This window comes from Gymnoscopelus microlampas, assembly GCF_963454915.1.
Source record: "Gymnoscopelus microlampas genome assembly, chromosome: 21".
Classification (NCBI taxonomy): Eukaryota; Metazoa; Chordata; class Actinopteri; order Myctophiformes; family Myctophidae; genus Gymnoscopelus; species Gymnoscopelus microlampas.
In genome coordinates, this window is record NC_139958.1 from 36,953,534 (window position 1) to 36,981,356 (window position 27,823).

General features: G+C 41.7%; 2 protein-coding genes across 5 annotated transcripts; both read right to left on the minus strand.

Annotated features, from left to right (window-relative positions):
- Positions 1 to 542: 542 nt before the first annotated feature.
- Positions 543 to 27,341, minus strand: pip5k1ba (phosphatidylinositol-4-phosphate 5-kinase, type I, beta a). 4 transcript variants are annotated; one of them, XR_014599916.1, is made up of 15 exons: positions 27,208 to 27,341; positions 22,729 to 22,801; positions 20,669 to 20,799; positions 19,942 to 20,059; positions 17,576 to 17,728; positions 15,391 to 15,687; positions 11,869 to 12,053; positions 9,389 to 9,469; positions 8,741 to 8,789; positions 8,486 to 8,570; positions 6,838 to 6,978; positions 6,184 to 6,289; positions 4,076 to 4,191; positions 781 to 3,986; positions 543 to 715 (listed from the first exon to the last, which is right to left on the minus strand). XR_014599916.1 is itself a non-coding variant. In XM_084046101.1 (14 exons), the coding sequence occupies exons 2-14, from the start codon at positions 22,798 to 22,800 to the stop codon at positions 3,984 to 3,986; spliced, it is 1,518 nt and encodes a 505-aa protein (XP_083902227.1). In that variant the 5' UTR covers position 22,801; positions 27,208 to 27,341; the 3' UTR covers positions 543 to 3,983. The 4 variants fall into 4 exon arrangements, 3 of the variants coding, with proteins under 3 accessions (XP_083902227.1, XP_083902225.1, XP_083902226.1); XM_084046101.1 differs by having other exon boundaries at positions 543 to 3,986; positions 4,095 to 4,191; XM_084046099.1 differs by having other exon boundaries at positions 543 to 3,986.
- Positions 4,215 to 5,702, minus strand: LOC311037044 (proliferating cell nuclear antigen-like). The gene is made up of 2 exons (XM_084046103.1): positions 4,606 to 5,702; positions 4,215 to 4,528 (listed from the first exon to the last, which is right to left on the minus strand). Exon 1 carries the CDS (start codon positions 5,414 to 5,416, stop codon positions 4,634 to 4,636), a length of 783 nt encoding a protein of 260 aa, XP_083902229.1. The 5' UTR covers positions 5,417 to 5,702; the 3' UTR covers positions 4,215 to 4,528; positions 4,606 to 4,633.
- Positions 27,342 to 27,823: the final 482 nt, after the last annotated feature.

A 27,823-nucleotide genomic window follows, 5' to 3' on the forward strand; every position in this document is an offset into this window, starting at 1 on the left:
TTAAAACATCTACAAAGTAACTAGTAACTAAAGTTTTCAAATAATTGTAGTGGAGTAAAAATACAATATTTAATAAGTTCGGCTATTTGAAAATAGCAGCTCTAGCTCACAACGTGTCGCTTTGTTATTATAATGAATAATATTAATTACAAAACATACATCAGCCACAAGGGGGCGTATGAGTCAACATTTCATGCTAAGCCTAAAATCCCAATAATATTGTTTAACGGTAGATTCACTGGTTAGACTAGAGTGTTCAGTGTTGTGGTGCAGACAAAGACAATGACACAGTAACATTTACGCGTCATTCATTAACCTCATTTTAATGCAGTGTGTGTGTGTGTGTGTGTGTGTGTGTGTGTGTGTGTGTGTGTGTGTGTGTGTGTGTGTGTGTGTGTGTGTGTGTGTGTGTACATACTGACTGGACGTACATTTCAGTCAGTTCATTTTCTTTTTGTTTTGTTAGCCAAAACAACTTTATTTTTTACTCAGTCGTGCCAACATTAAGCTGGAGATTATATGTACAAATATAGTCAAGTAACTAAAAATAATTGTTTATTTGACAAACACATTGTTTTATAATACAGTATACATTGATTTTGAAATGATATATTTCACGAGGTGAACTTAAGGCAAAAGTGGAAGACACTTTATATACATATCATTTTAATCACTTCATCCTCTTGTTTTACACTTAACTGATCATTTTGTCTCCCTATTTCATTATTCTCTGTGACTTTAATTTGTCAAGAGAGAAATGAAATGCTGGAAATAAAATACATGTTTTACAATACAACACATCAGAGCTCGTTTACACCAAGAAAGTGTAAAAACACACCAAAAAGGCATGAAAACTGATGTAATAGATCCATCTAGACTGGAGTATGGCACTAGTTTGATTCCAACCCCTTGTCTGTTTGTTTACTTTCAGGCTGGAGCCCTTTCATAAAATGCCATAGTATAGTTTGGACATAAAAATTATAGGTAAGATGCATTTTCACATCAGAAGTTTGACATAAGGCAGTGGGTCTCAAAGTGTGGTCCAGGGACCCTCATGGTTCCTTGAGGGGGTTCCGAATGGCCCCATGGGTCCATTTGGTTCCATTTGTACACTCTCTGAGTTATGGGGGTCCTTGAAATGTAGAAGTTTGAGAACCACTGACATAATGTATTCGTTACTTGCATGTTCTGAATATGAGATGTCAGCTACATGGTACAGTATGTTTCATGTTGGGAATATACTTGCCAGCTCACTGCGCGTTGTGAGCTTGTAGAATGGCTATTCGGCACGGCACCGTCGTAGGACAGAGTGTACATTAAGACCGATAATTATCACAACTGCATAACACTAAGCATTTAAACACAATAGCCTACATGCACAATGCATCGATATAACACCCACTCTCTCATTAAGCCAAACCAGAGAGGTCATCATCTGATATGAATCTCTCTCTAGTAGTATATGATTTGAAAGCATCAACCACGTATCTATCTAATCATAAAAATGCATTTCATCTTTCAGGGATCCTGCCGCTGAGAGATTCCCACTGATGTGGCACTGCACAGATAATCAGAAAGACACTTGAAAATAGAGCTCTGTCAAATCAAAGCAAAGAAGCTACAGTAAATGTTTTCCTGAGCACTCGCACTGTTCTTAAATTAGCAGCAAAGGTGAGAGTAGAAGGAGATTAAGCTACTCCATAGTGTCATGTACATTATTATACAACTAGAGTTTCGGGGGGCTACGCCCCCCTCAACCCCAGCCGCGCACGGGGCTTTGCTTTGTTGGTCCCTCCGTGTCCCTGTGTCTGTATCCGTGTAGCTGCAGCACAGAGTGGGCAGTATAGATGGGGATTATGGCTGTTAGAGGCATGTACGCGCACGGGGCCCGCGTGGGCGTGTGTATATGGGGGTAGACAAATTGTCTAAGTAACATTTGCAAAAAGGGGAAAAAAAAATAATTGTAAGAAAGTGTAATGTAAAAGTTACAAAATGATGAAAAATAAGTAGAAGAAATTATATTTTGTATGTTTCGCGGACCACCAGGGGGTCCGCGGACCCCCTGGTGGTCCGCACGGAAATCGTGGGATGAAAATTTCCAAAAGGAAAAAAAAAAAAAATTAAAAAAAAATATGAAGGTGGTTGCTTGTTTTTCTGAAAGCTGGCGAATGGCAGCCCTTTCTGCAAGATGGCGGCCGCCTGGTGTTGTTGTGAGTACGTGTATTTGGGGGGGGGGGGGCTACATAGTTCTCCAGAAGACACACACAAACATACACCATCTACAATGGACGAACTGAGCAGCAATATAGACATTCACCACACGAACGTGCATTGTTGACAAAGTGATTGCACAGCCGCTGCAGGCATGACAACCAGGTTAGCGTTAGCGACATGGCAGCTATCACAGCGCCCTGTCCGTCGTGCTGCAACTGCCTGTGATGGCTACAGCAGTAACAGCAAGCTGTCTGCGATGCCATTGTCTGGAGACTGCTCTTAGCGTGACACGACCAATGAGAGTGAGCGCTGTAGTTGTTGCTAAGATACGGTGGCGTCTCTGCCCCATAGCTTGTAGATCTCTCACACATGATTGGCGTAGGCTGCGTTGCCAGGTCTGACTTTGTGTGTAAGCAATGGTGGGCTTATTTTTGCGCGCCTTTGGGCTCGTTTGCATTGTGCGCACGGCAGCGCTTGTTTAGCGTACGTCAGCGCGACGTGGCAACGGACGTGGCAACGTGAAAGGTGATTGGCTGGTGAAAAGAAACACCCGACGTTACACCAGAAATGGTGCCTGGAGAAAATGGTGACCAAAAAAAAAGTTTGGAAAAAAAGGAAAAAACCCCCGCAGCGGCTGCCTGGTGTTGTGGTGATGAGGTCGTGCGCACGGTAAACGGTACGAAGCTGGCTCCCCTTCCGTTTTGTCCGACATTTGGTGAGTAGAATTAATTATGTTGCGCGGTGGAAAAGGTGTAGTGAACAGTGAGATGTCCCCTACGCGAGGCGTAAATTCAGTGCGGCCGCCGTGGCGAGTCAGTAGGCGACATGTGGTCTGGCGGTGCGTTGTTTATCCGATAACAGAGCTGTGGGGTGTCACCACCGAGGGTGCGGAAGTTGCTCGCCATTTATATAGTTAGATGGAATATATAAATTGTTTTAAACCATACACAAAGCCAGAGACTCCATCCATGTTGTGTGGGATTTCCTCAATGAAATTACACTGTTGCCTCATCACCTGTCACACATTTCCTGAAGTATGTGGTGATTGGATCTTGCCGGAATATAGGCTCTGTGCATAACTGTAGTCCTGCGCAGAGATCCTTAATTTAGGAAGATACGCCATCCCATGTTTCGCCGCTAGGTACGAAATGGTACACAACGATGGTCTCCTGTGTGGGCGTGGCTGCCTCTCCCCGCCCCCCATCCCCTCACTTCACAACCCCATTTACTTGTCCGCTGGAAATAATAGACTCACAAACTTCTTCTGGTCTCCTAAAGGGGTAGGCACCCACGTTACACGGATACAGATAGTGCAGCTTTCCTCTCTCCTCTCTCTGCAGCTTGTCTTTGTCCTGGGTTTCCAGAAGGTGGCATGCCCGTTGGCTTTGCAGAAGATCTGAACGGGAAACACGTATCACAACTTCAAATGTGTTTCTGGTTGAAATCTGCTGCTGAGCCAATCAAACAAGGCAATGAGAAATGAACCGGAACAGGAAACGGGGTGTGCCACCTTTCGAAAAACCTGTTACCACAGTTCTCCAGAGCCTATTAGAATGACATAGGCTGGTACTGTGACATACCACCTGTCATACAGGGGAGTATGACAATGTGAGAGAAAATAACTGCCCTATGGTTAATAGAATAGTGCTTCATCATGTATCTGTTTTCGGGCATTTCTTGCAATGGCGATGGTTGGACAGTCAAGTCAAGGATCATTATCTTGCACAGGCACAGTTGGCTGGAGGAGGTATAGATGGGGTCATCTTTCCTCACTAGAGACAGAGAGAAAGAGAGAACGAGAGAGATTATTGTTTCTTGCCACTGATCCGAGAGAAGATCTGGCTTTAAAATTCATGCTAACCTCAAAGCCCACTTCTTACCAAGTAGACATCAAGTTCAGAATCTGATGGGCTTTTGGAGAGGGAAGCAGTGGTGTCATCTAATGCCACGGTGGCACTGGAGGCTCGTCGGTCGTCACTTTGACATAGGAAAGACAGGTTCATTATTGATTTGTGATGGGGGTGCATGGAAACTAAGTAAGTAACTAAGCAGATGTACTCAAGCACTGTACAATTCTGAGGTACTTTTACTTAATTTTCACAATTTCTTCTTCTCTATTTTTTTAATTCATATTTTTAAATATTGTTTGAAATGATAATTAAAATATTTTTATATTATTTTACTCGCGAGCCATGAAAATGGGTCCATGACCCACAACAGATTGTTTGGAAAACACTGCATTAGGCCACAGACTACATTGTTTGTAATCTCTGGGACCCCAATCTACACTGTAAAATCCTCAGTGTTAATTCAACTCAAGAGCGTAAAAATGGAACAAAATGCAAATACAGAACCATAAGCGTCCATTTGGACCCCAGGTGGTCCCCGGACCTGACGCTAAGAAACAGCGCAACCACATTTAAAACGCCTCTTCGTTGATCTTGGGTGCCAGGTAGTATTTGACTTGGCCCTTGTCAGCTATCTTGTATTCCACCACAAGGGGGACATCTGCAGACATGCTGAGGATGACTGTCTTGGACAGAGGCGTGGCCTTTGTGAACAGGTTGAGGTAGTTCAGAGCAAAGATAAGCTGGACGGGCTCTTTCATCTCAATGGTCACGGCTTCTTCCTCCTTGTCCACATTACTGGTCGGGGACAGCTTGATGTTTCCGGTGCCCACCTCTCCGGTGGCAGAGAACCTGACTCCGTCCTTGGCACAGGAGATCATGACGGCTTCGCCGATCTGGGACAGGTCACGGCAGATACGGGCAAACTCCCCCGAGGGCATCTTCACCACACAGCTGTATTCCTGCTCTGGAATTCCCAGCTGGTCCACGTCCAGGTCCATCAGTATCATCTCATAATCGGAGACTTTCTCCTGGTTGAGGGTCTCGAACACGAGGGCGAGCGTGTCTGGGCTGTCTTCTGCTCTGAGGGTGATGATGTCTTCATTCCCTGCGCACTTCAAGATTTTGGCCATGCTGCCGAGGTTGACGCCGACGGCGAGGTCCCTGTCGCAGCGGTACGAGTCGAAGCCATCGCTCCTGAGCGTCAGCAGGACGAGAGCGACGTGAGACGAGTCCATGCTCTGGAGGGAGATGCCGGACGAGTTGACATCCCAACACGCCTCTGTGATCAGGCCATTCAGAGCCTCCAGGACCTTCTTCAGGATGGAGCCCTGGACCAAGCGAGCCTCAAACATAGTCTTGAGTTGTGTGTTATGTCGATAATGTGAAGGAACTACAGCTGATCTATATCTAGAGCCAAAGACCTAAAGAGAGCAGTCTTGTGTTATCAGAGATAGCTAAACGGCCTCTTTTGCATGACAGCCCGCTCCTGTTCTTCTAAGGAGAGAAATAAGATGTCATACTGTACTTCATGATGTCATATTGCTGACGTCAATATATTGAACTCCATATTTGGGTGAGAATGATCAGAGAGATCATACAAAAAGAATGTTCAAAATATGTGAAAAATATTCTGGGATTTACTTCTTGGCCTATAAGGCCAGTGTACACAAAAAATCAGTTGCTGATCCGTCCAGTGGTTTGCGAGATTAGCCCCAGACAGACACACAAAAGCTCTTCTAGACGGTTCGCTCCTTAGGCACCACACCAGAAAAACCCTAATCTCTTGGAGCATGGAGCAAAGATTCATGATGGCAACAGTATCATTAGCAGAACATTGCTATAAGTGCTGCTGATGATACATGTATATAATACTTGTGGTTTTATTTCTTTGTAATTGTGCATGTGTAATGGCATTCTGGCCAATGGAGCCTATTGGAAAAGTCATGGTAAAATAAAACAATATGCACAGTATATAGTTGCACATTTCTGGGCTGAGAGAGGGAGACCAATTGAGAGGCAATGTGGGGGAGGAAAGAGAGAGACAGACAGACAGACAGGGTAAGCTATGCCTAGCCGTGTTTGGGGATACAAGGTTTTGTTTTTAACAGCATCCATTTACCTGCTTTCAGGATCACACAGGTCCTTCTTGTTGGGATCAACAGCAGCAGCGTGGTTGACACCAGGGGATCTTGGGACTAGGTCTGGATGTTTAGAAGAGCTAAAAACTGTTGAATACAAAAATACAACCTGAATGAATGAATGTACGGCAACCATTAAAAGAAAACACATAAAATATAACCTCAGAAAGCTTGTGAGCTTGTCGTTCTACTATTATCGGCAAAAGTTGGGGTTCAGTGGTTAAGCATTTCTTTCAATTTACATTGACATTTCAGTGTGGCGTGCCTATGTGTGAAGCTAACGCTTCGTTCACAAACTGCACACCTAGCAAATTGCTGTCCATAGCTTAAGATTGTATAGGTACGCCATGCTGTTATTAGCCCATTTAGAACCGAGGCCGATTCTAAAGTTTTCTGAAAAACTATTCAAAAGTTACAACAAATGTATGTTGCTATATACTGTATATAGCAACAAGAACCTCAAAAGGGGTTCGCGTCCTGAAAGGTATAGTTACTTACAAATAGGGGTTTCCGGCCCAAATGGGACTTGTTTTTATGTCTTGTCTTGTTTTTATGTACAGGTAAACATGTTTGTTACTGTGATTCCCTTTGTTTGCCACTAGGAGCAGTGTATGGCACAATGAGGACATGCTTACACGGTCCATCCAGATGGTCCATACTCTGTGTCTTCTTCTCCTCTTTCAGCTCCTCCTTGAGGGGTGACAGGAACTCCTGAGAGGCTGACTTTGCTGCATGGAGGGAATTCCTCTTCCTCTTAGAAGATGTTCCTCTTAGAGCTAGGAGAGAGAGGGGGGGGGGGGGGGTGCAAATGAAAAGGGGGAGGGCAAGGAGAGGAGATAAATCAGTATCTCTGAATTATATGCGTGCAGGGGTGAGGTGGTGGACTATTGCCACCTACACTGATCACGCAGAGTTACAAGAATGATGTTCATTTAGAGGAGCCTTTTGTGGTACCCGACATTTATTAATTTGTGATGTTTCTGTTGAGTGGCGAGCTTAGAGAACAAGATGACACCTGGCTGTATCACACGGCACGCTCTGAAGTTGATTAAACATACAGAGAGTATATACATTTGTGTTTGGTAGATTATGTCTCTGTTGTAACAATGGCAATAACCTTTATAGCGTTGAGAAGCCTGTTTATTTCCCTTTTAAATGGTGGCCCATATTGGTAAGGAACATGCATCTGTGAGATGAGCAGCATCAGCTGAGTATGTGCATTGCGCCTATGAAAAATCGGCCAAATCTTCTCTGTCAATGCCAAACTGATGAACTTATACTGATGTTGCTACTGACTCTTGTTTAGTGTTGTTTGGTGGATCTGTGATTGAAGTCTATCAGTAACAAGGAAGAAATAAGACATTTTTCATGGGCGCAACCCACATGCTCAGCTGTGTTACAACAGAGACACAATCCAACACAAATTTCATGTCCATGTCCGTCCGTGTGTGTGTGTGTGTGTGTGTGTGTGTGTGTGTCCGTCCGTCTGTGAACACCTAATCTCCAGCACCATTGGCTTGACCATAGAGATACTGTGTACCGATTTGCATGACGCTTGGACCACTGACGCCTGGACCACATGTACTGAGCAAAGGGTCTGAATACCAATCAGCCAATCACAGTACAGCGAAAGACACATTTTCACGACGGAAAGAAAAACTTTCGCCACGGATGGGTCCCAAACCCACTTATAACCTCTATTACAACTTCCTGACCTGGCGGAGACCTGTGCTCCGAGGAGCACTTTTTCTAGTTTCATCTCGTATCACTCACTGGCCATACAGTATCTGATAAAGCACTGACCATGGCGTCACAAATATATCTATATGTTTATGTACAGTAGATGAGTGTGAAGTGTGAAGAAGGTTAAGCATATCAAGCCTTAACCATAACATAAGAGTAAAATGCTTAGATTTCGGCTCCTCAACATTGAAACAACAAAAAATAGCATTAAAAATAGTATGATGCTATTGTTATTACTAGCATTTAAAACCACTTAACCCCAACTTCATACTTTGTCGGTCTACAAGCTCACAACGCGTTGCATCATGACCCGTTGTGATCTTGGAGAACTGAGCTTGTAGATCTTAAAAGTAAGGGGCCTACTGTAGGCCCCTTACTTTTTTCCCTCTTTTCCCTACGCTAAATATCTGCATATCTTTATTTTTGCAAAATGTTCACCACAGAATAGAGACGCTAGGGTTCAAGTGGTTAATTTGTATTCTGGAAAGCAGAGGCGAGTCAAACATTTGAGATATACAGGCATGTCAATCAACAACTTACGGTGAATCTTTTTGAAGACTGTGGAGCCCATGAATTTTAGAAATCGGTCTGCATAGAAATTAGGCCTGTGAACCGACACCGTATCCTGAAAGACATCAGACAAAATGCTCAGAATGCACACTCTATCACATGCACTCAAGTTTCTGTTACATCTTGTGCGCAAGTACAAAAGAGTAAAACGTATAACACAGACAGACAGACAGACAGACAGACAGACAGACAGACAGACACACACACACACACAGAGGTACATACCCCATCGTAGACAAGAGCTTTCCAAGAATGTTCCATTTTCTTGATTAATCTGAGGAAACATTACATGACACCGTCATCACAAAGAATGCATTGCGCACTGGTCCTTCTACTGACGTGCGTCACCTGGGCGTTCGTTGTTGCATGAAGCCGGTCCTCGGCTGGTTACCGAGGGCAACGGCTAACGCCCATTCATTTATCACATTGTTGCTGTCGCGTGGAAACCTTGTATATCCAAAGCCATTCCTATTTATTATGTATGTATTTTAAAAAAAAGCTTTAAATAGTGAAAATAGCCAATCTATTCGTGTCGAGATGCAACGCGTTGAGAGCTTGTCGATCTGCTATTTTCACTACTTGTGTGTGACACACACTTGTATGATGAAGTAGGGCATTCATTTACGAAAAAAACGAAAAGTTTAGATATGGAGATACAAGGTATGCTGCCCGACAGCAACAACATTAGCCTTACTGCCCTGACACACTGAAAGCGTCATTGGTGTGAGCGTGACACTGAGTGACTCCACTGTGGCTTAAGCCTTTAAAACAATTACAAATATACCAGGACAGATTACACAGTATGACTTTAAAATGAACACTCAGGATTTTACAGTGTTAACTAATAGATGACATGTTGTATAAACGCCTCACCTGTACGACTGAAGAATGTCGATGATTCCTAAAAAGATGAGCAGCTTCTCATCCTTGTGTTTGGCAGGGATTCCACCCATCCTGAAAAGGGTGAGAAATAGTGTCAAAGATAACAGCTTTAAATGAACAAAAAAAAATCTGCAATCCTTGAGATTTATGTCCTGCGCGGGACTCGAACACAGCTCTCCCATGCGAGCACCAACATGTAGTATACTGCTGAGCATTCTACGGCAGTGGATCGCCAACTTTTAAGCTGAAGACCCAAAAGAGAAATCCGATGTTTGCGCGGGACCCAAACTAGTGAAAATAGCAGATCTACAAGCACATAACGCGTCGCTTTGCGAGCTCGCAGATCTGCTATTTTCACTACTTCTTAAACATTTGTTTTCCAATTTATGGAATTTCTTAGATTTTTGGTATTTATTTATGAAATTATTTTGAAAAATGTCTGCATTTGTTTTTAATTCATGAAAAATGTATACATTTTTTAATATTTTGAAATAATAAATAAAAACAAAACATGGGAAATTAGATAAATAAAGGGGATATTTACTCACAACCCATAAAAATGTACCTGCAACCCACAAATGGGTCCCGACCCACTCTTTGGGAAACAACTGCTCTATGGAATGCCTGTTTAGGCCAAGGGGCAAGGCTTGGATATTTACGATGAGGCCAACACGGAAGCTTATGAATGGCCAGAGTGGCGCTGTTTTACCCTGCACCGACCTGAAGTGTCAGAAAGAATTAATTTTAGCGCAAGTGAATGGGTTTTTGACAAACTTTAGACTAGATTTTCTTACCGTAATAAAAATTGTCATAAATTCTATATGCTTCCAGTCGCTAGTTTAAAGTCTCCTTTCAATCATCATGATATGCGTTTTGCTAAATTATGGTCCCATTTATTCTAAAATTGACGATAAAGTAGGCTATGCTCCAGGAGGGGCGGGATGATTTGATTGACAACCTACACAACCAATAGCATTCACTCCCCGCCCCCGCTCTTGATTGACAAGCTACCCAACCAGTGGCGTTCCCAGAAATTACATTTAGGGCAGGCGAGATTTTTTTTCTCTACCCCACCGCCCCCCCCCCCCCGTCGGGGGGGAAATCTCGGGGGAAACAAGTTAACAACAACACTACACTGACTACAAAACTGAAAAACGTTAATAAAAACAAAATGCAGGCCTATAATCAATCAATCAATTATTCAGCGGTGGTCTCTTCATGTTGTAGCCTAGTTTAATGGCTCAAGCTGCTCTCAGAGCCCCTTTTATGCCAGGTGAGTACAGGTGATGGCCCAGACCCCCACACCTGGCACTCCTGGCACCCCATGAAGATAAAGGAAAACATTTGCATCACTATAGGCGACGTCGCTCTGCCGCGTGAATGGACGAGGAGGTCCGACGGCCACTATTGTCTTTGTATTTTTTTCACTGCCTGTTTTTCAGTCTTTTACTTTATTTTCTAGGGGAGGCTAGATTTTAGTTGGGCAGGCGGCCGCCTGCCCTGCCTCTATGGTGGGTACGCCACTGTACCCAACCAATAGCATTTTTGGGGGTGTTTTCCGGTTCGCTGGTCACGTGTCTGGTCTCAACCAATAGCGTTTGAGTTCCGGCGTGGCCAACTGTATATATTAACGATGGAGGAATGCATGTTCCTGAACTATCGGCTTCATTTTCGTTCTGTAGAAAGCAGGGGAGTGGCTTTGTCCATTCTTTTTTACAGTCTATGGTTTAGGCAGGGGAGATATTCTGATCAACCAGTAGGTGTCCTACTCCACCACACAGTCTAAATACAAATAAGTAGGAAGACCACCTCCAACCACTACAGATGTGTTAGTTACTGTATATTGTATGAACATAGGCTACTCTATCATACAGATTGATTAAAATAACGTTTTAGTCATACAAAAAAGGTATGGATTGCAGCTATTAATATTTATTTTACCCGCATCTGACAACATTTTGTGCCAGGGACCCCCATACATGATTTCTGTTATTAAAAAATGACAAAAATATTCCACATCTTCGGCTAGTTAGTAGATCGGCTATTTTTAAATAGCCGATGTATATAGGATTAAAGTAGTTAAACAGATTTTGCTGGGGACCCCCTGGAGCCCCATCAAGGACCCCTTGTCCCTGGAGGGACCTAGGGCATGCGATAGTGATGTACGGGTAGACCCACAACTTGCAGGTCGGGGCGGTTCAGGCAAGCTTCAGACGCAATTATCGCTGGTTTCGGCCAGGTGGGTCAACCCCTCCTGCCCCAAACTCGTGGGTTGGGTCGGCGGGGTTGGGTTGCTTATGCTTAGTATACAGGGGTTAAAGCAAAAAAGAATCCCAAGACTGAAAATTATTTTCAGACCATGTCCCAATATGTGATTTTTGATTTTTAAACATGCCACATGGAATCCTCAAGACTGAAATCAGTCCCCAGGACTGAGAACTTTAATCCCTGAGTATATATAGTTTCCTCACGTGTCATCATCAGCTACTGGTTCGGGGCCTTTCACGTTCCCCTGGATGGACTCCAGGGCAGTGGAATAGAGGACCTTCTGTCCCCTCTTACTGTCTCCTCGGGCTCCTCTGCCCAGCGCCTTCTGGTCCAGGACATGGACCCCCAGCAGCAGACTGTAGTCCATGATCTTGAAGCTCTCCAGGACCTGCCAGACATAAATAATCCATCATGGTTTCGGACTGTGAACAATAACCTTTGTGAACCATCCTGGTCTGTAACCTTTGCCCTGGGAAATGACATAAACATTACCCAGGGCAAACCGACAAACAGCTATCTAGTGGTGCAACAGTTAATCGAACTAATCGATTTATTCGATTAATCAAAAAATGACTGCGTGTGAACAGCTGACAGGATGCTCACAAGGCTTTAGCAACAGCAGAATGTTGAAACCGTCTATAGCCATGAAGCAACATTACAATATTACAATACCTAGTTGCATCTCCCGTCAGGCCCTTGTTTCCTGTCTGAAAGTGGCTTCTGCAATGTGCTTTGTTACAGTAATAGGGTGCTGTGTACACTATGCATGTACTTTGTTGGTAGTTCTGAGATATGTGTTATTTTGTTTCATGTTGGATGTTCAAGGCACCTCGAGCAACATTATATGAATGTATTTATCATTGATTTTATTTCTCTGTATGTCTCTGCAACCCCTCAGAAAAGAAAATTGCTGAGCGTACGTGAATCTAGTTTACCGCGTTCTTAGGTAATTTCTTGAACAATTCCCCAACTGACCCTTCAACCTTTGGTAGACACGCAGGAAAGTCACGGTTAAGGACTAAACCTGGATTTGGAGACTAAGCATACATAACAGTGCACTGTCAACTTGAGTCTGACTATGTGAATGTTAAGGACTCTTTGTAAACAAAGCCTAAAGCTTTAAATTCTCCCATGTTACCCAATACATTTACTGGCTTACATCACACCCAGGCCAATAGAAAGTACATTTACTTAAGTACTGTACTTACTTACTTACTGTACTGTAGGTACAATTTTGAGGTATATTTACTTTACAAGGGTTTCCATTTTTTAATACTTAAAAGTCTACTCCACTACATCTCAGAGGAAATATACTGCAGCTATTGAAAAATAGTTGATCTACAATCTGCAATTTTCAACTAACGTTTGACAAATTTTGAAGAATTTGAGTACTTTTACTTGGCACTGTAAGTATATTTTAATGGCAATACTTCATTTCACTAAAGTCAAATTCAGAATAAAGGACACTGCATTCTCCTCATGTATGTTACCTAATACACTGACTGGCTTACATCACACCCTAAAACAGCACACTGTTCGCCCAGCCTGGCTATGTGTTCTGCGCTGTCCAGTTGTTAAAGTCAGTAATATGAGTCAGGTGCTTTGTTCTGCTGGTGGTAATCCTGGATGAGGAGGCCTTTCGCAGTCCTTTCCCACTAATCAAACAACAGGCAGGACTAATGAGGTCATTCTTAAGGGCTTAGAAGGAGACGGGGATAGAGGGCAATTGTTCATGGTCAGACGAAAGATGTCGTGCTTACGTAACAGTGAAGGCGCAGGCCAGGCGTGCACGGTTCACCAGTTCAAGCCGAGTCAAATGAAAGCTTTAACCTTAAACCTACACTTCAGAGGATCTCCCAGGGGTCTGTCCTTGGTCCCCTATCGTTTTTCCCTCTACGCCAAATCTCTTCGTAGAAAATAGCCGGTCTACAATCTCACAACATGCTGTGAGATTGTGGAGGATATTTTCGCGGAATATTCGCCCCCAGAATAGCGGTGCTAGGGTTTGTAAGTGATTAAATGCGGATGTTATTATTGAATTCACACATATGTCCACAAATAAGTCATTTTAGGGATATATTTGATTATTATGACTGGAATAATGCTGTGGAAAATATCATAAAACGTTTTTCTTACTGTTGATGTTCAATGAACATTTGAGGATATCAGGCTAATAGATCAGGATTAGAAACTGAATTCCAAAAGGATAATGCCATGGTATCTGTAAAATAGTCATTTAGTACAGCAATTGTGCAATGTACTAAATGCACTTATTTGTTTCTTGTACTAAGCTTTTAAGCTAAGCTCTAATGCCTATGGTTGCACAGTGTGACAAGTATATCTATACATAATTTTATATAAACACATACTGTACAGCAGATAAATCCTACTGTAATTCCAAAGCCATAATCTAACAGAAAATGTCATCGAATGATGTAGTTTGGAACCATAGACTGTAAAAAAGAATGGACAGCGTTACGCCCATAGACTCTACAGACTGCAAATGAAGTCTATTTTTAAGCCATTTCAAATGCGCCGTCTTTCTATATCGCGTCATATCCTATGCACACGGAAATGAATGCTATTGGTTGTGACCAGAGCGGGGGTGGGGAATGAATGCTATTAGTTGTCTAGCTTGTCAATCAAATCAAGGTAGCCACGCCCCTCCTACAGCATACCCTACTTTATCATCAATTTTAAAATAAATGGGACCATAATTTACCAAATCACATATCATGGTGATTGAAAGAAGACTTTAAACTAGCGACTGGAAGCATATCTCTGCTGTCCAGCGCGAACCTGCTAACTCCAAAACGCTCATTGTTCAGGAAACGAAAAAACAAAATATACGTTTTTCAGGAAATGAAGAAAACCTTATATTTTTTAAAACAAAGCAATACTGCCTCATCAAAGTTGGTAGAGTGACTGTATATATTGTCAGATACTTGCATGTGTCATCATATTATCAACACTTTACCCAAATCGCGGGTAAATCAACACTTTACCCAGCGCAAGTGGAGTTAGTAGTTTCAGACGAGCAGAAATCAAGCTGAAATGGAGTTAGGTGTCCAAACAACAATAGCTCCACTCGCTGCTGAGGGAGAGGTTTCAAAAGGATACAAATTCCCAAAAGCTAACAATGGATCTCCAAGCTCACAATGCATCACAACAACGTGTGAATTAATGCCCTGATGCTTCATGACACGTATTATATAGGCCTACAATAATAAACAGGACTTTAAATATTACAATAACTTCTGCAAAGAGGTAGTAGAACTAGCGCGACAGAAATGCTATGAACGCCTTTCTTCTTGTCACATTGCTCTCCTCATTAAACACTTCATAGATTTTAGAAATATAATTACTTGTTTTCATAACATTAGCGTCAGTACTAAGTTTGATAAACAGGTACACTGCATAGTTTTAACAGACTACGGGGAGTTTGTTTACGTGTTCCTCCTCGTTCACTGTAGAGGAGAGGGGGGAGTTGTGTGTTTTTGACGGACAGTTTGAGGATCCAATGGAGTTGGGAGTTTTCATCAGAGGCGGTTTTTAATACTTTTCATTGGTTCAAATGTTTTGATTTTTTACACAGACCTAAAGGGTGTTCAATAGCGTTGATTTATGAAAAAAAAAGAAAAGATGAAAATGGAGTTAGCTGGTTCGTCCTGGACACCGACGATATAGTATTTATGACAGTGTTTATGTTAATGTTTGGAACTCACTCGACAGTCTCTCTGTAGGGTTTTCATCAGGGCGTTGTAGGTGTCGGGGTCAAAGTGCAGGCCCTCGTGCATCTCCTGGAAGTCCAGGTCTTTGAACGTGGGCGAGGTCTTGGAGCGCTCCTTGCGAGAGGCACGCCGCTTGTAGGTGGACCCCTTCAGGTCGTACTTGTAGTGCATCTTCATGGCGCGCGGCAGCACATTGTTCATGACCACAATCCGGATGTTCACTCCACCACACTGGATGCAGTACAGGCCGTAGAATTTGGGGAGCAGCGTCCGTGGGTTCTGATTCAAGTTCTGACAGAATAATCACAATGTACAGTACATGGGTCAAGAGATGTCTCAGACATGAGAAACAAACAAACGAACAAAAAACATAATTTGCTTCAGCTTTGTTTATATACTTTCAATGGCTTCAGCAATTCTTTGAGACACACATATATGGGTATTTGGGGGCATGGCCACATTGTTCTGTAGGTGCAAAAAATACAGGTATCAGCATCGAGATTGTGAGACAGACCTTATATAGTGATATATCTTGCTCAAAACTATGGCCTAAATATTATAATATTAAAAATATTATACAGGCCGTCACATTGACACTCTATACAGTATACTGTAGTGTACATGACTGTGAATAATACTTAATTCCCACAGATTTAATACATACTTGATATCTGCTGCGAAGTGATGTCTCTTACTTGCAAAACAGACTGAGGTACTCTTATTTTTTGAGTACACCTTGTTTTGTTATTTGACAACCATGCATTGGCGTTGGAATGTGAAACTGTCCTTATCTCCTCCTGGGGGACGAAGACTCTTTTGAAAGGACCGCTCCCTATAACTGCTCTGCTCTGTTCTCAACATATCTGTTACTTAGCCTAGCAATACAAGCTCACATCACGTCCTTGTGAGATTGTAGATTGGCTATTGTCGGTGAGGGACAGAATTGAGTAGGCATTTTTATTGTTGTATTGGTATGGCCTCTTGTTTGAATGTGTGATGTTCCATGACAGGAACATGTATCTGTTTCTTTCTGTAATATCTAATTTTATTATCGTTATATATACTGTATTAGGGACTATGGGTGAAAATTTGCATTATTGCTAACTCTGACGTATTTACATTGCATCCTCACCTCTACTGTATGTAGTTTTGTCTGCCGTGTTCATGAATATGTTCTGTCCCTCCCAAAGAAACAAATAAAGTAATAACAAATTCAGTATTCTGATTCAGACTCTTAAAAGAACATGCAGAGAGAAATAACCTGAAAGATTCTATTTCAAAACACAATTCTAACAGAAAATGTTAAACATTTTATATACATCATTGACCGAGATCTCCCAGGGGTCTATACTTGGTCTGAATTAAAGGACCCCAGCGGAAACAAGTCCGCAAGGACTTTTTTTTTTCTAACTCACCCCCTAGCTTCTTTTTTTTTCTCAATAGATGCTAGCTTACTATTGCGGATGTATCTTGGTCACATGTTCACATGTTTTGGTTGCTTACATTAGTTTTTATTGACCATAAATGTTAAGAATGTTATTTAGATATTATGATGCTTCTTAATCTGCCTATTCCGATCTTGCACTTGTAAGTTGCTCTGGATAAGAGTGACTGCTAAGTACCTAAATTGCAAACTGTAATATGCTCTATGCACAGCAGCCATATTGGAAGGAAATTGGGCCTCTTCCTTCCTTCCTTAGTATCATTGGTGTTACCAATGATACTAATGTAGTCTCTGATCCATTTCGTGTAGCACAGTGGTTCTCAAACTTTTTAATTTCAAGGATCCCCATAACTCTGAGAGTGTACAAATGGAACCAAATGGACCCGTAAGGGTTTGTTTCCATTTGTACACTCTCTGGTACACTCTCTGGTTCCATTTGTACACTCTCGGCACGCCAAAATGCACAATATCAGCACCCTGACTCTGTTTGACCAGAATGGAACACAGCCTTCATTAGTAACACCTGTGAAGGAAGTAAGAAGAGGCCCAGTTTATTTCCAATATGGCTGCTGTGCATAGAGCCCGCGATGATGTAACCATATCAGGAAGACAAATTGGAGAGGTCACAGCATTTGCATAGCTCTGCAGTCGCTGTCACGTGACATGTAAATTCCCAACTGCCGTGGTAAGTAAATGGAGACCGGCACTGAGTTTGCATTCTAGGACGGGACTCACCATGTAGTAGCCAGGAAGCAGTTTCTGCAGAAACTCTGCCTCTTTGGGCTGAACGGTCTTGATAATGAACTCATCATCGCTGGTCAGGTAGAACCAGGAGCTACTGGCTCCAGGGTTGGACAACTCAATCAGTGGCTCATTACAGATGGAGTACTGCAAGTCACACAGAGGTGGTACACTTTGTATGAGTGGTACTGAGGAAGAAAAATATCAATGACCCTCCCCAAGTGATTAAAAAAAAAAGATGAACCCTCCCCGCCTAGGAGTGTCACGATATATTGTCCCACGATATAGCCTATCATGGTATTAAAATGTGACTATAGGTATTGTCATGATGTCATACTGTATCGTAATATTTTGTAAATTATTTTTTTAATTAAAAACATTTATTTTTTTTGCCGGTTAAAGTTATAGGAGTTCTTACTGTATGGTGTATTTTATGAAATGTAAAGCTTATCATAATCACAGTAATTATTAATCATGTCTTCCATCATATTCAGGGTATTTTGGAGAGAAAGTGACTCCAGTCACTTTCAGTTTAAAGCACTGCAGAGAGGAGGTGTTGTGTGTCAGCTGATGCTCGTTGACACTCGTTAATTTGACATGCATCAAAGCAAGTATGCCTGTGCACTCTCAAATAGGCCTATATCTGATCTAAGATGGTTTACATGGTATTATACTGTATCTGATATTATAGATTTTTTTTGAGCTGTTGGAAATAACTAGGCTGCACTTGGTTGGTAAAGTCCAGATGACAAGAATATGAGGTTTGTGGAATTTATAGTCATGCAGTGTTATATTATATTTGTTATATTAGTGTCTATCTGTCCTCTGAAACAATGGGTTTATAGTTAGTGAGAACTTCACTTCTCCCTTAAGCTTGCACAAATGTATTTATTTGTGTGTACAAAGTACGTTGTAATTGTTTTTTAAAGTGCTTTATAAAGTTAGTTTAAACTAAAGATGATGGCCAATGTTGATGATACATGAGAAAAGAACATTAATTACATTACAGTCATTTAGCAGACGCTTTTATCCAAAGCGACTTACAATAAGTGTATTCAACATAGGTAGGGAACGAAAACTACTAATCACCAGAAGTTTTAAGTACATTTCCTGCAAAAACAAGCAACCAAGAGTATACCTAGCGCTAAGGTAAAAGTGCAATATATCAGCTACCTACTTTCTTAAACAGATGAGACAAAAAAAATGGCAAAATCAAATGAGCACGAGCTAAAACAAATAAGTGTATCGACTAAACAAGATCCAATAAAACAATACAAAAATAAAACAAGAGTTCGTACAACTAGTTAACAACAAGTAGGCCAGGCAAAGAGGAAGGATAGTGTTTCCTGAAGAGGTGGGTTTTCAGCCTGCGGCGAAAGATGGGCAGTGACTCTGCTGTCCTGACATCAGTGGGAAGTTCATTCCACCACTGTGGGGCCAGAACAGAAAAAAGTCGTGACCGTGTCGATCGACCAGAAGGACCGTTGAGTGGCGAGGGAGTCAGTCGCCCCGAGGTGGCAGACCGGAGTGGTCGGGCAGGGGTGTGGGCATTGACCAAAACCCGGAGGTAAGAAGGAGCTGTTCCTTTCACTGCTCTATAGGCTAGCACCAGGGTTTTAAACTGAATGCGAGCTGCTACGGGGAGCCAGTGCAGAGAACGGAGAAGGATACATTAATAATGTATCATATCGATATCATATGCCCAACATCATGTATTGTATCATGAAATGAGTGTATCTTGACACCCCTAACCCTCCCCATCATCCCGTCCGATGTTTTGCTTTCCACATTGATTAGAACATTACTGTAGTCAGTCAGGTCAACAATGACCTGGCATCTGTCTAAATAAAATGCTATCTAATTTACATTTTAACGTTTGCGTTAAACTTTCAGAGGACCTCTGAAAGTCTTATTAAAGAAATGTAACTTAACACGTCATTGCCATTCACGTGGCCGTTGCATGTGCATTTTGAACGCATGTTCGCGTCATGTACTTTCTGTACCATGAAATTATAAACCAGTTTCTGCATATACCTAGGGATGTATGCAGCACTCCTTATTATTATCATTATTATTATCTGGAATGCACCCTTCTAACAATACAGGTCGAGTTATTTGCATATTGAAACGGATTTGAAATGTCAAACATGTCAAGCCTCTGACGTTTTTACATGCAGTTCATGTGTGTGTGTGTGTGTGTGTGTGTGTGTGTGTGTGTGTGTGTGTGTGTGTGTGTGTGTGTGTGTGTGTGTGTGTGTGTGTGTGCGCGCAATGTACTGTATACAGTACTGTGTATGCACTTAAAATCTGTGCATGTGTGTTTGTGTACAGTATGTGCATATGTGTGTTGACATACTAACCAGATAGTCATCTGGTTTGATTCCAAACAGCTCCCTGAAGTAACGGAAGGCCAGAGGTGCATAGGTTTTCAGCCTGAAATCTGGGAAGTGATGGGCTGGAGTCAGGTTACTCCCCTCGCTGTTCATCAGAGAATAAACACATTATTATATACTGTACAACAAGGTTAGACAACACAACATGCCCTCTCAGATGTAAACATTTAGCATAAGAACTGTAGGTTTTAACCCTTTAAGACTGTGAACGCATCTGTGTGTCATTTTAAGATTTCTTTGGCTATTCAAAAATAGCAGATATACAAGCTCATAGCGCGGCACCGAGTGCATTTTTGCAAATCTTTGAATATATATTTTTTTAAAGCGAACATTTGTAACTCAAATCTTTGCTTCTAGGGAGTCCCTGGAACAACATTTTTTACAAATATTTGCTTTAAAAAATACATATTCAAAGATTTCCAAATAAAATCACGATTTTTTAAAAATAGCCAAAGAAATATAAAAATCACACAGATGCATTCCCGGTCTTAATGGGCTAAGTAAGTAAGTAAGTACAGGTAGGTAGGTTTACTACCACCCAGTTTAAAAGAATGCGCCCATCTATAAAGTCTCAAGCTTTATTTATACTTAGTCATATACAATGGTGTCCCACACCAATAAAATAACACAACACTGCTAGAAATGTGGGTCACCGCATCAAATATTAAATCAAAAGCTACACATGGTACTGTACCTAGGTAAGAAGACACTCTCCACCACAGAAAAGTCTTGCATGAGAACATCTCTGTCTGGCTTGGAACTCAGGTTGCCCACAGCATAACCAATGCCCAACTGGATGGCATCTTTCAGGACACCTGAGGTGGGCTGTGATCACAAAAAAAACAAGATACTTTCAATCTCCTGTCTGAAGAGTTTGGGTTCAATGTGAGATTCCTCCAGTTTGTATGACTTTTATTTCATTTTACATTTTTTAATTTAGATTTATTTGTACCTGATTTTTTTACCAATAGGCTCTATGCACAGCAGCCATATTGGAAAGAAATTGGGCCTCATCCATACTTCCTGCACAGGTGTTACCATTACCAATGATACTAATGAAGGCTCTGTTCCATTCTGGTCAAACAGAGTCAGGGTGCTGATATTGTGCATGTTGGCTCAGTCACTGGAAACACTCTGCTACACCAGTGGGTCTCAAAGTGTGGTCCAGGGACCCTCATGGTTCCTTGATGGGGTTTCAAATGGCCCCTTACGGGTGTGTAACTCTGAGAATGTACAAATGCGGGTCCATTTGGTTCCATTTGTACACTCTCAGAGTTATGGGGGTCCACTGTGCTACACTAAATGGAACAGAGCCTTAATTAGTATCATTGGTAAAACCTGTGAAGGAAGTGAGGAAGGGGCCCAATTTCTTTCCAATATGGCTGCAGTGCATAGAGCCTATTTAGTCGTTATGCCAATTATTCCTTTCTGTGTTGCCACTTCTGTTGTACCCTACTGGCTCACCTGCCGGTGAGGAGCCCCCACCGGGAGAACGTTGCATCTCTGTCCTGCTCCTCCCGTTCAACACCTAACGCATGCTCACAACACGTCGCGCTGGGACACGTTGTGAACTTGAAGATCTGCTATTTTCGCTGAATGTTGGGAAATCTGCGTTGAATGTTTGCTTAATATTTATTAACTAAATATGAATTATTATTATATTATTAAAGAATAGGGACACTAGGGTTCATGTGGTTGACCACTAATACACATTACTTAGTTTGGGTGGCCATTGCTGAATGGTTAGAGATAGCCGAACCTACAACGCCCAATGTGTCGTAACGAATGTTTGCCACAGAATATGGACACTAGGTTTCATGCGGTCAAATAAAAGCTTTATATAGTTGTCCCTGCTTGATCTCTGAGCCGCTGTCATTCCGGCGTGTTGACGCTGACATCATTCAGTGCTTTCTAGTTGAGCACCACCCCACCTCCCCAACACCACCACTGTCAATTCACCATGTGGCGGCTTATCAGCATTCCTCGAGAAGGCAAGCGTGTATGGTGTTCTTATCTACAGCTTTTTTTAGCTACAGTGACGTCACGTGCGAATATAGGAAGGGCGTCAATGTCACATGCATATGTTGGAGGTGAAAACAAATTGCTTCTTGCATGGATTTGGCTCCTTTTCGTGGCTCTGAAACTTGAAAAAGGAATATTTGGATATCCTGTGAAAATTTGTCAGGTGCTCAGGTCCCTGCACTTCAATATGTGACTATAGTTTTGCGCTAGGACAGAATAAGATATCACTGTACAGTACACGATCTGTCTCACAAACACAATGCTCCCCCCAGATATCTGTATGAGTTTCTCAAAGAATCTGTTTTTGTTTTTTGAATCTGTTATGGTTTAATGTAATTTTATTTTTATCTTGTGATACGTTGTTTTATTTTATGTTATGTATTGTTTAAACAAAAATCTATGGAGAGCTGTATTATTTAATGGTTGAATGTTAAAATTCAATTAACTTTATAAAAATAAAGTAATCTATGTTGTTCCCTGTACTCATTGAATGAGCCACCATTTCAACTGGAGTCATTATCATTATATACTGTATGTATGTTATACATTATGTTCTAATTTAATTAATCGTTTTACAGCCATAACCCTAGGCTCTCTGTTTATCATGTTCTCTGCCACCATTCTACAGCCTCCGTCATACAGTGCTACAGTATGTATAACACTGTTGTCACAGAGATATAAAAAGATACATCATTTTAATTAAAGAGAGAGAATTAAAGTAATGTGCCTTACCTTTTTATGGTGCATTGACACTTTCGAACTTCTGGTTCCTGGTCCTGTACTGTTAACTGTTGCGGTTGACATCCTTTAGATAGAGAGAACTCAATTAGGTTTCGACCTACTACTTGTTCCTCAAACTGAAAGGCCTGTGGTTGATCTGTTTGTATGTTGAGTTCCTGATTGCACAGATTTGTACAGACACTGCAAATCCCAGCTACACGTCTATAGAGAAGATACAAAAAAAGGAACAGAAGCTGACCGTAATTCACATGAATATCACTAGAGATTATGTTACAACAGCTACTGTAAAAGCCCAAGGCACCAATGAAACATGATACAAAGCAATAATTGGGGTTAAATAAACATGTCACCTTTTGGGTGACATGTGCTGTCAAACTGATTCTGTGAGGTTATTTGTAAAAAATAAACCAGCTATAAGTTATATTCTGATATTAATCATGGAGCAATTATTACAGTTCAGTAACAAGGGTCTCCCTGTCTCTCCAGCTCTTTAGTAAACTGAAAATACATTTTCAGGTGGGACACCAGTTTCATAAGGAATTTTATCCAAACAAGAGAGAGAGGACTGATATATCACCTTGAATTTTATAGTGTTCCACTTTTTTTTCATCACTTTAAAGTTTCACTTTTTTTTTAATCTGTTTCCTGTATGAGTTTTCTCCTGATTAAACATTGGTATCCCAACCTAAAAAGGAGCTGGAAAGACAGGGAGATCCCTGTTACTGAACAAACACTCTATTATAGCAATGATTAGTATCAGAATGCAGAGCTATTTTTTAACACGTATTATTATAACAGAAAATATCACTTAAACCACTTTTAAGTTGAGACAACTCAACCCAAAACCAATCTTTTTGTCCTCTTACTGTACTGTACGTAATGTCCAGGTCCAAAACAAAACATTCAACTATTACGTCCAACTACAGAGGCGAACGAAACAGAATGAATCCTGTGCAAGTGTCCATGCCTGTATGTCCCTTAATTCTTAGTCAACAGTTGGACAAAACCTCCAAGTCGGCGTGTACCTTTCTGTCCAGGGCAGCACAGCGGTGTGTGACTGAGGGGGCCCAGTGTGCGAGTGTGAGTCTTTAAACCATGCATTTGTCCGATGGGATACATCACCACGACCTTTGATCCCAATTAAGAGGGATTGGAGGAGCGTTCTCCACCGAATTAATCTCCTCTCTTTGGAACATTCCTTTGGGAGAACTGAATTAGCCAACAACACCAGTATTAGAAAACGCTTTCAGTTAGCCTTGAGATAACCACTTAAACCCTATATGTATATACTGTACTTCGTTGGCCGATACTTTCCCTCCTTTTTTCCTTCTACACCAAATCTCTGCCGAAAATAGGTTGACGCGCTCACAACGCGATGCAAAGCATTATGAGCTTCTAATAAATTGACTAATTTCACTATTATTGAAATAGGGCTTAAGTGATACATTCATAATGTATTCTTGTAAGTTTTAGTCCCGGGGAGACACCAAAATGTCTCTTTCAGGTCTCGAGCTGAAAACGTTTGGTAACAGGGGTTAATGCTTTGTGGTAAAGAGGATCTGGATCTGACTGGGCCAGGTGGCACCACAGCGTACAAGAAGAGAAGTGGAAATCTGTCAAGCTCAACTCTGTAGGGCAACATTGGAAACAGATGAAACTGTTGGGGTTTTGTCCCAAATGTTCAAAATGACTTGTTGATTCTCACTGTCATATCGAAGTACTGGCTGAATTACTATCAACCCAATGTACTGCTGTGGTTTTAAAACTTTTTTGTGGCCACGGTACACCAATAAGCAGGTCAAAATCTCAATGGACATCTGCTCAATTACCTTGTGGTTAGTGTTCGCCCTGAGACTGGGAGGTCAGGCTTCAATCCCAGGCCGAGTCATACCAAAGAAGGCTATAAAATTGGAACCCAATGCCTTCCTTCTTGGCACTCAACACCAAGGGTTGGATTTGGGGTAAATCCCTGCGACATACTAGCGTCATGTCCAGGGGGTGTACTTGTACACCACGCTAGAGAAACAGGAGATAGGCTCCTGACCTGTGCGACGCATTGTGAGCTTGTAGATCTGCTATTTTCAAAAGATTTTTATGCATTTTATACATTTGAAAACTTTGTGAAATGGGACATTCTGCATACTTTCTACTTTTGGTACTTTAGTGCATTTTGATACCAATACTTTTGTACTTTTACTCAAGTACATTTTTAATTCCAGACTTTTACTTGTAACAGAGTATTTCTACATTGCAGTATTGATACTTTTACTCTAAAATTTGAATATTTTTTTCCACTACCGGTGAACAGGGCTGGCTGGGTGCAGGTGTGGGAGTTGTCTCAGCCTTTCCACTTACAGCTCAGTTTGACCCTGGTGTGATATAACTCACCCGCTGCAGTGTATCGTGTGTCAAAACGTGCTGGGTGAGTTTCACAGTTTGTTTGTTTGGGACTCTACTTTAGGTAAGGAGATTACAAGGAAGGCTTCCAATCAAAACAATGATGCAGTTATTGGGCAGCCAGTTTGTTTACAGATTAAGGACCAAATGAGTCTGACCAAGTGTGTGTGTGCGTGTGCGTGTGCGTGTGCGTGTGCGTGTGTGTGTGTACACACACACACACACACACACACACACACACACACACACACAGGATTGTGGGACGGTATAGCTGCTGATGTTGGAACCTAAACAAAATCACACTCATATGGATTATACATTATTCAGACTTTTTGGAATACCTCAAGAATGGTTTACATCCATACATAAATTGTATCCCAGTCATCTGGAGAGGAGGTTTGTTAAAGGTGCTGTGATATTACTTTGTTAATATTAGTGTGAATTGGGTTTGGATATCAATTTAATCCAATCAGTAGAGAGAGAAGAGAACCCTACAGGATACAGGAACAAGTGGAATTGGAAGTGATGGAAGAAAAAAAGAACTGAGCAGATCAAATTGGAACTACAACACTATAAAATCTGATGAATGCTGTTCTCTCGCCATGAAACTGGTGTCCCACCTGAAATTGTTTTTTTCTGTTTATAGGGAGGTTTCCTGTTAGTAAACATGAGAGGAATATGACCGCGCAGCTGCGGGGGGAAGCCTATGGGTGCGTTTGGAAATTACGCACCGGAGCACACTCGCCTATTAGTTTGTATTGGCCAGTGCGCTCACTGCCGCTCAGGGCTGTATTTTCGAACGCGCCTTTCCCCCACTGACCCCCAGGCATGCGCAGATTGCGCATTCTGCTCTGTGATGACGTCGCGCGGAAATCCGTCTATTAAAGAGCTGGAGAGACAGGGAAACCCCTGACTTACTGAGCAATCTATTACTATCAGGATATTATAGAGCAACTTTGTAATAAAATGTAATAAAATAGATGTATTTTTTATCAACAAATAACACTTTACAGCACCTTTAACTGGTTAATCTGAACAATGAGTGAAGATTTGACTGTGTAGAAAAATAAACACAACTACTTTAGAAACATGTCATTGTTATTTATAACGCAATTTGGTGAGGAAGTCAACACGATTTCCTCCTGTCTGTGCTGAAGCAACATGTTCCTGGAAACGCAACATCGACGCATAGAATAGAAATAGTGTATTAATCCCATAACCCCAAAATATGATCCTCTTCCACAATATAGTTTAGACTGTAGGCCTGTCTGGTAAATGACAGAAACATCTGATTTACATTAAAAGATTTACGACGAGTTGACTCTCTTTGGAGAGGAGGTAGCTCCGACGGAACCTCTCCCTCCGCTGTATAGCTCCGAGATGAGGTTCCTCGTTTCCCTCTGCCGTTTGAGCAGGACATTGTCGCACATTTTCCACTTTACATGTTTCTTACCCCTTTCTGCACATCGTATCCAAAAAGTAAAGCTTTTCCGCCATTCTCTCAGATGTTTTAAGTTCTAGCGCACCATAAAATCTATCCAACGAGTTGTAAAAAAGTATTTAATTCGCCTCTGTCCTCAGCCGGTTCCATAATATTTTGCATTAGAAGATGCAATTCAACATTTGACCAGTAGGGGAATCAGTAATGTTATCTCTACGGGCGCAACTCTTGCGCAATGTCTTAAAAACCACGTAATCGGATGAGGACCGAGGCAAATTAAATACTTTCTTCAACTCGTTGGATAGCTTTTATGGTCCGCTAGAATTTAAAACATCTGAGAGAATGGCGGAAAAGCTTTACTTTTTGGATACGATGTGCAGAAAGGGGTAAGAAACATGTAAAGTGGAAAATGTGCGACGTCGTCCTGCTCAAACGGCAGAGGGAAACGAGGAACCTCATCTCGGAGCTATACAGCGGAGGGAGAGGTTCCGTAGAGGAGGAGGATAAGTCAGCAGGTGGCAGCATTATCCACGCTAGACATGGCGGATACGAGGCCATCGATACAAAGTTCAACGCAAAGTTATTGTGAAGTGGAGCGACTCCGAGCGAGATATACTATACACTATTCTTACCTTAACCAGACATCGTCATCGGTGAATAATCATCGGACTGGCAGCAGATACTGAGCAGATCGTCCTCACTGTGTAGAATTCATATCAGCAGCATCCTCTCTCTCTCTCTCTATCTCTCTGTCTCTCACTCTCACACAACTTCCGCACCTCACCTCAAGCCTGCCTCCCTCTCTCTCTCTCTCTCTCTCTCTCTCTCTCTCTCTCTCTCTCTCTCTCTCTCTCTCATATAAACAAACAAACATTATGTTAATGCACTGATTTGCGTGCTGTAACAATATTTACCAACTGCTCCTGAAAGTTAAGATGAGTTAAAAACGCATAGAGTTGTAGCTAATATATTGTTACATGCAGATGATTAATTCCAGGTGCAAATAATAATATTGGATTGTAATTAGTAAATGTTCATTCACTTTACTGTTGCAGATGGTAAAGGTGGGCTGATTTTAATTACTTTGTGTGCCGCTGCTGGTAGCTGAACCTATATATATGAATAGATCATTTATAGTAATCATTGCTAATGCTATATAGTGTTCAGAAACAGGGGTCCTCCTATCAGGAGGAATATTCCCAACAATGCTTATGCCATTTTCCAAATTTGTGTTTTGAGAAAGGACCC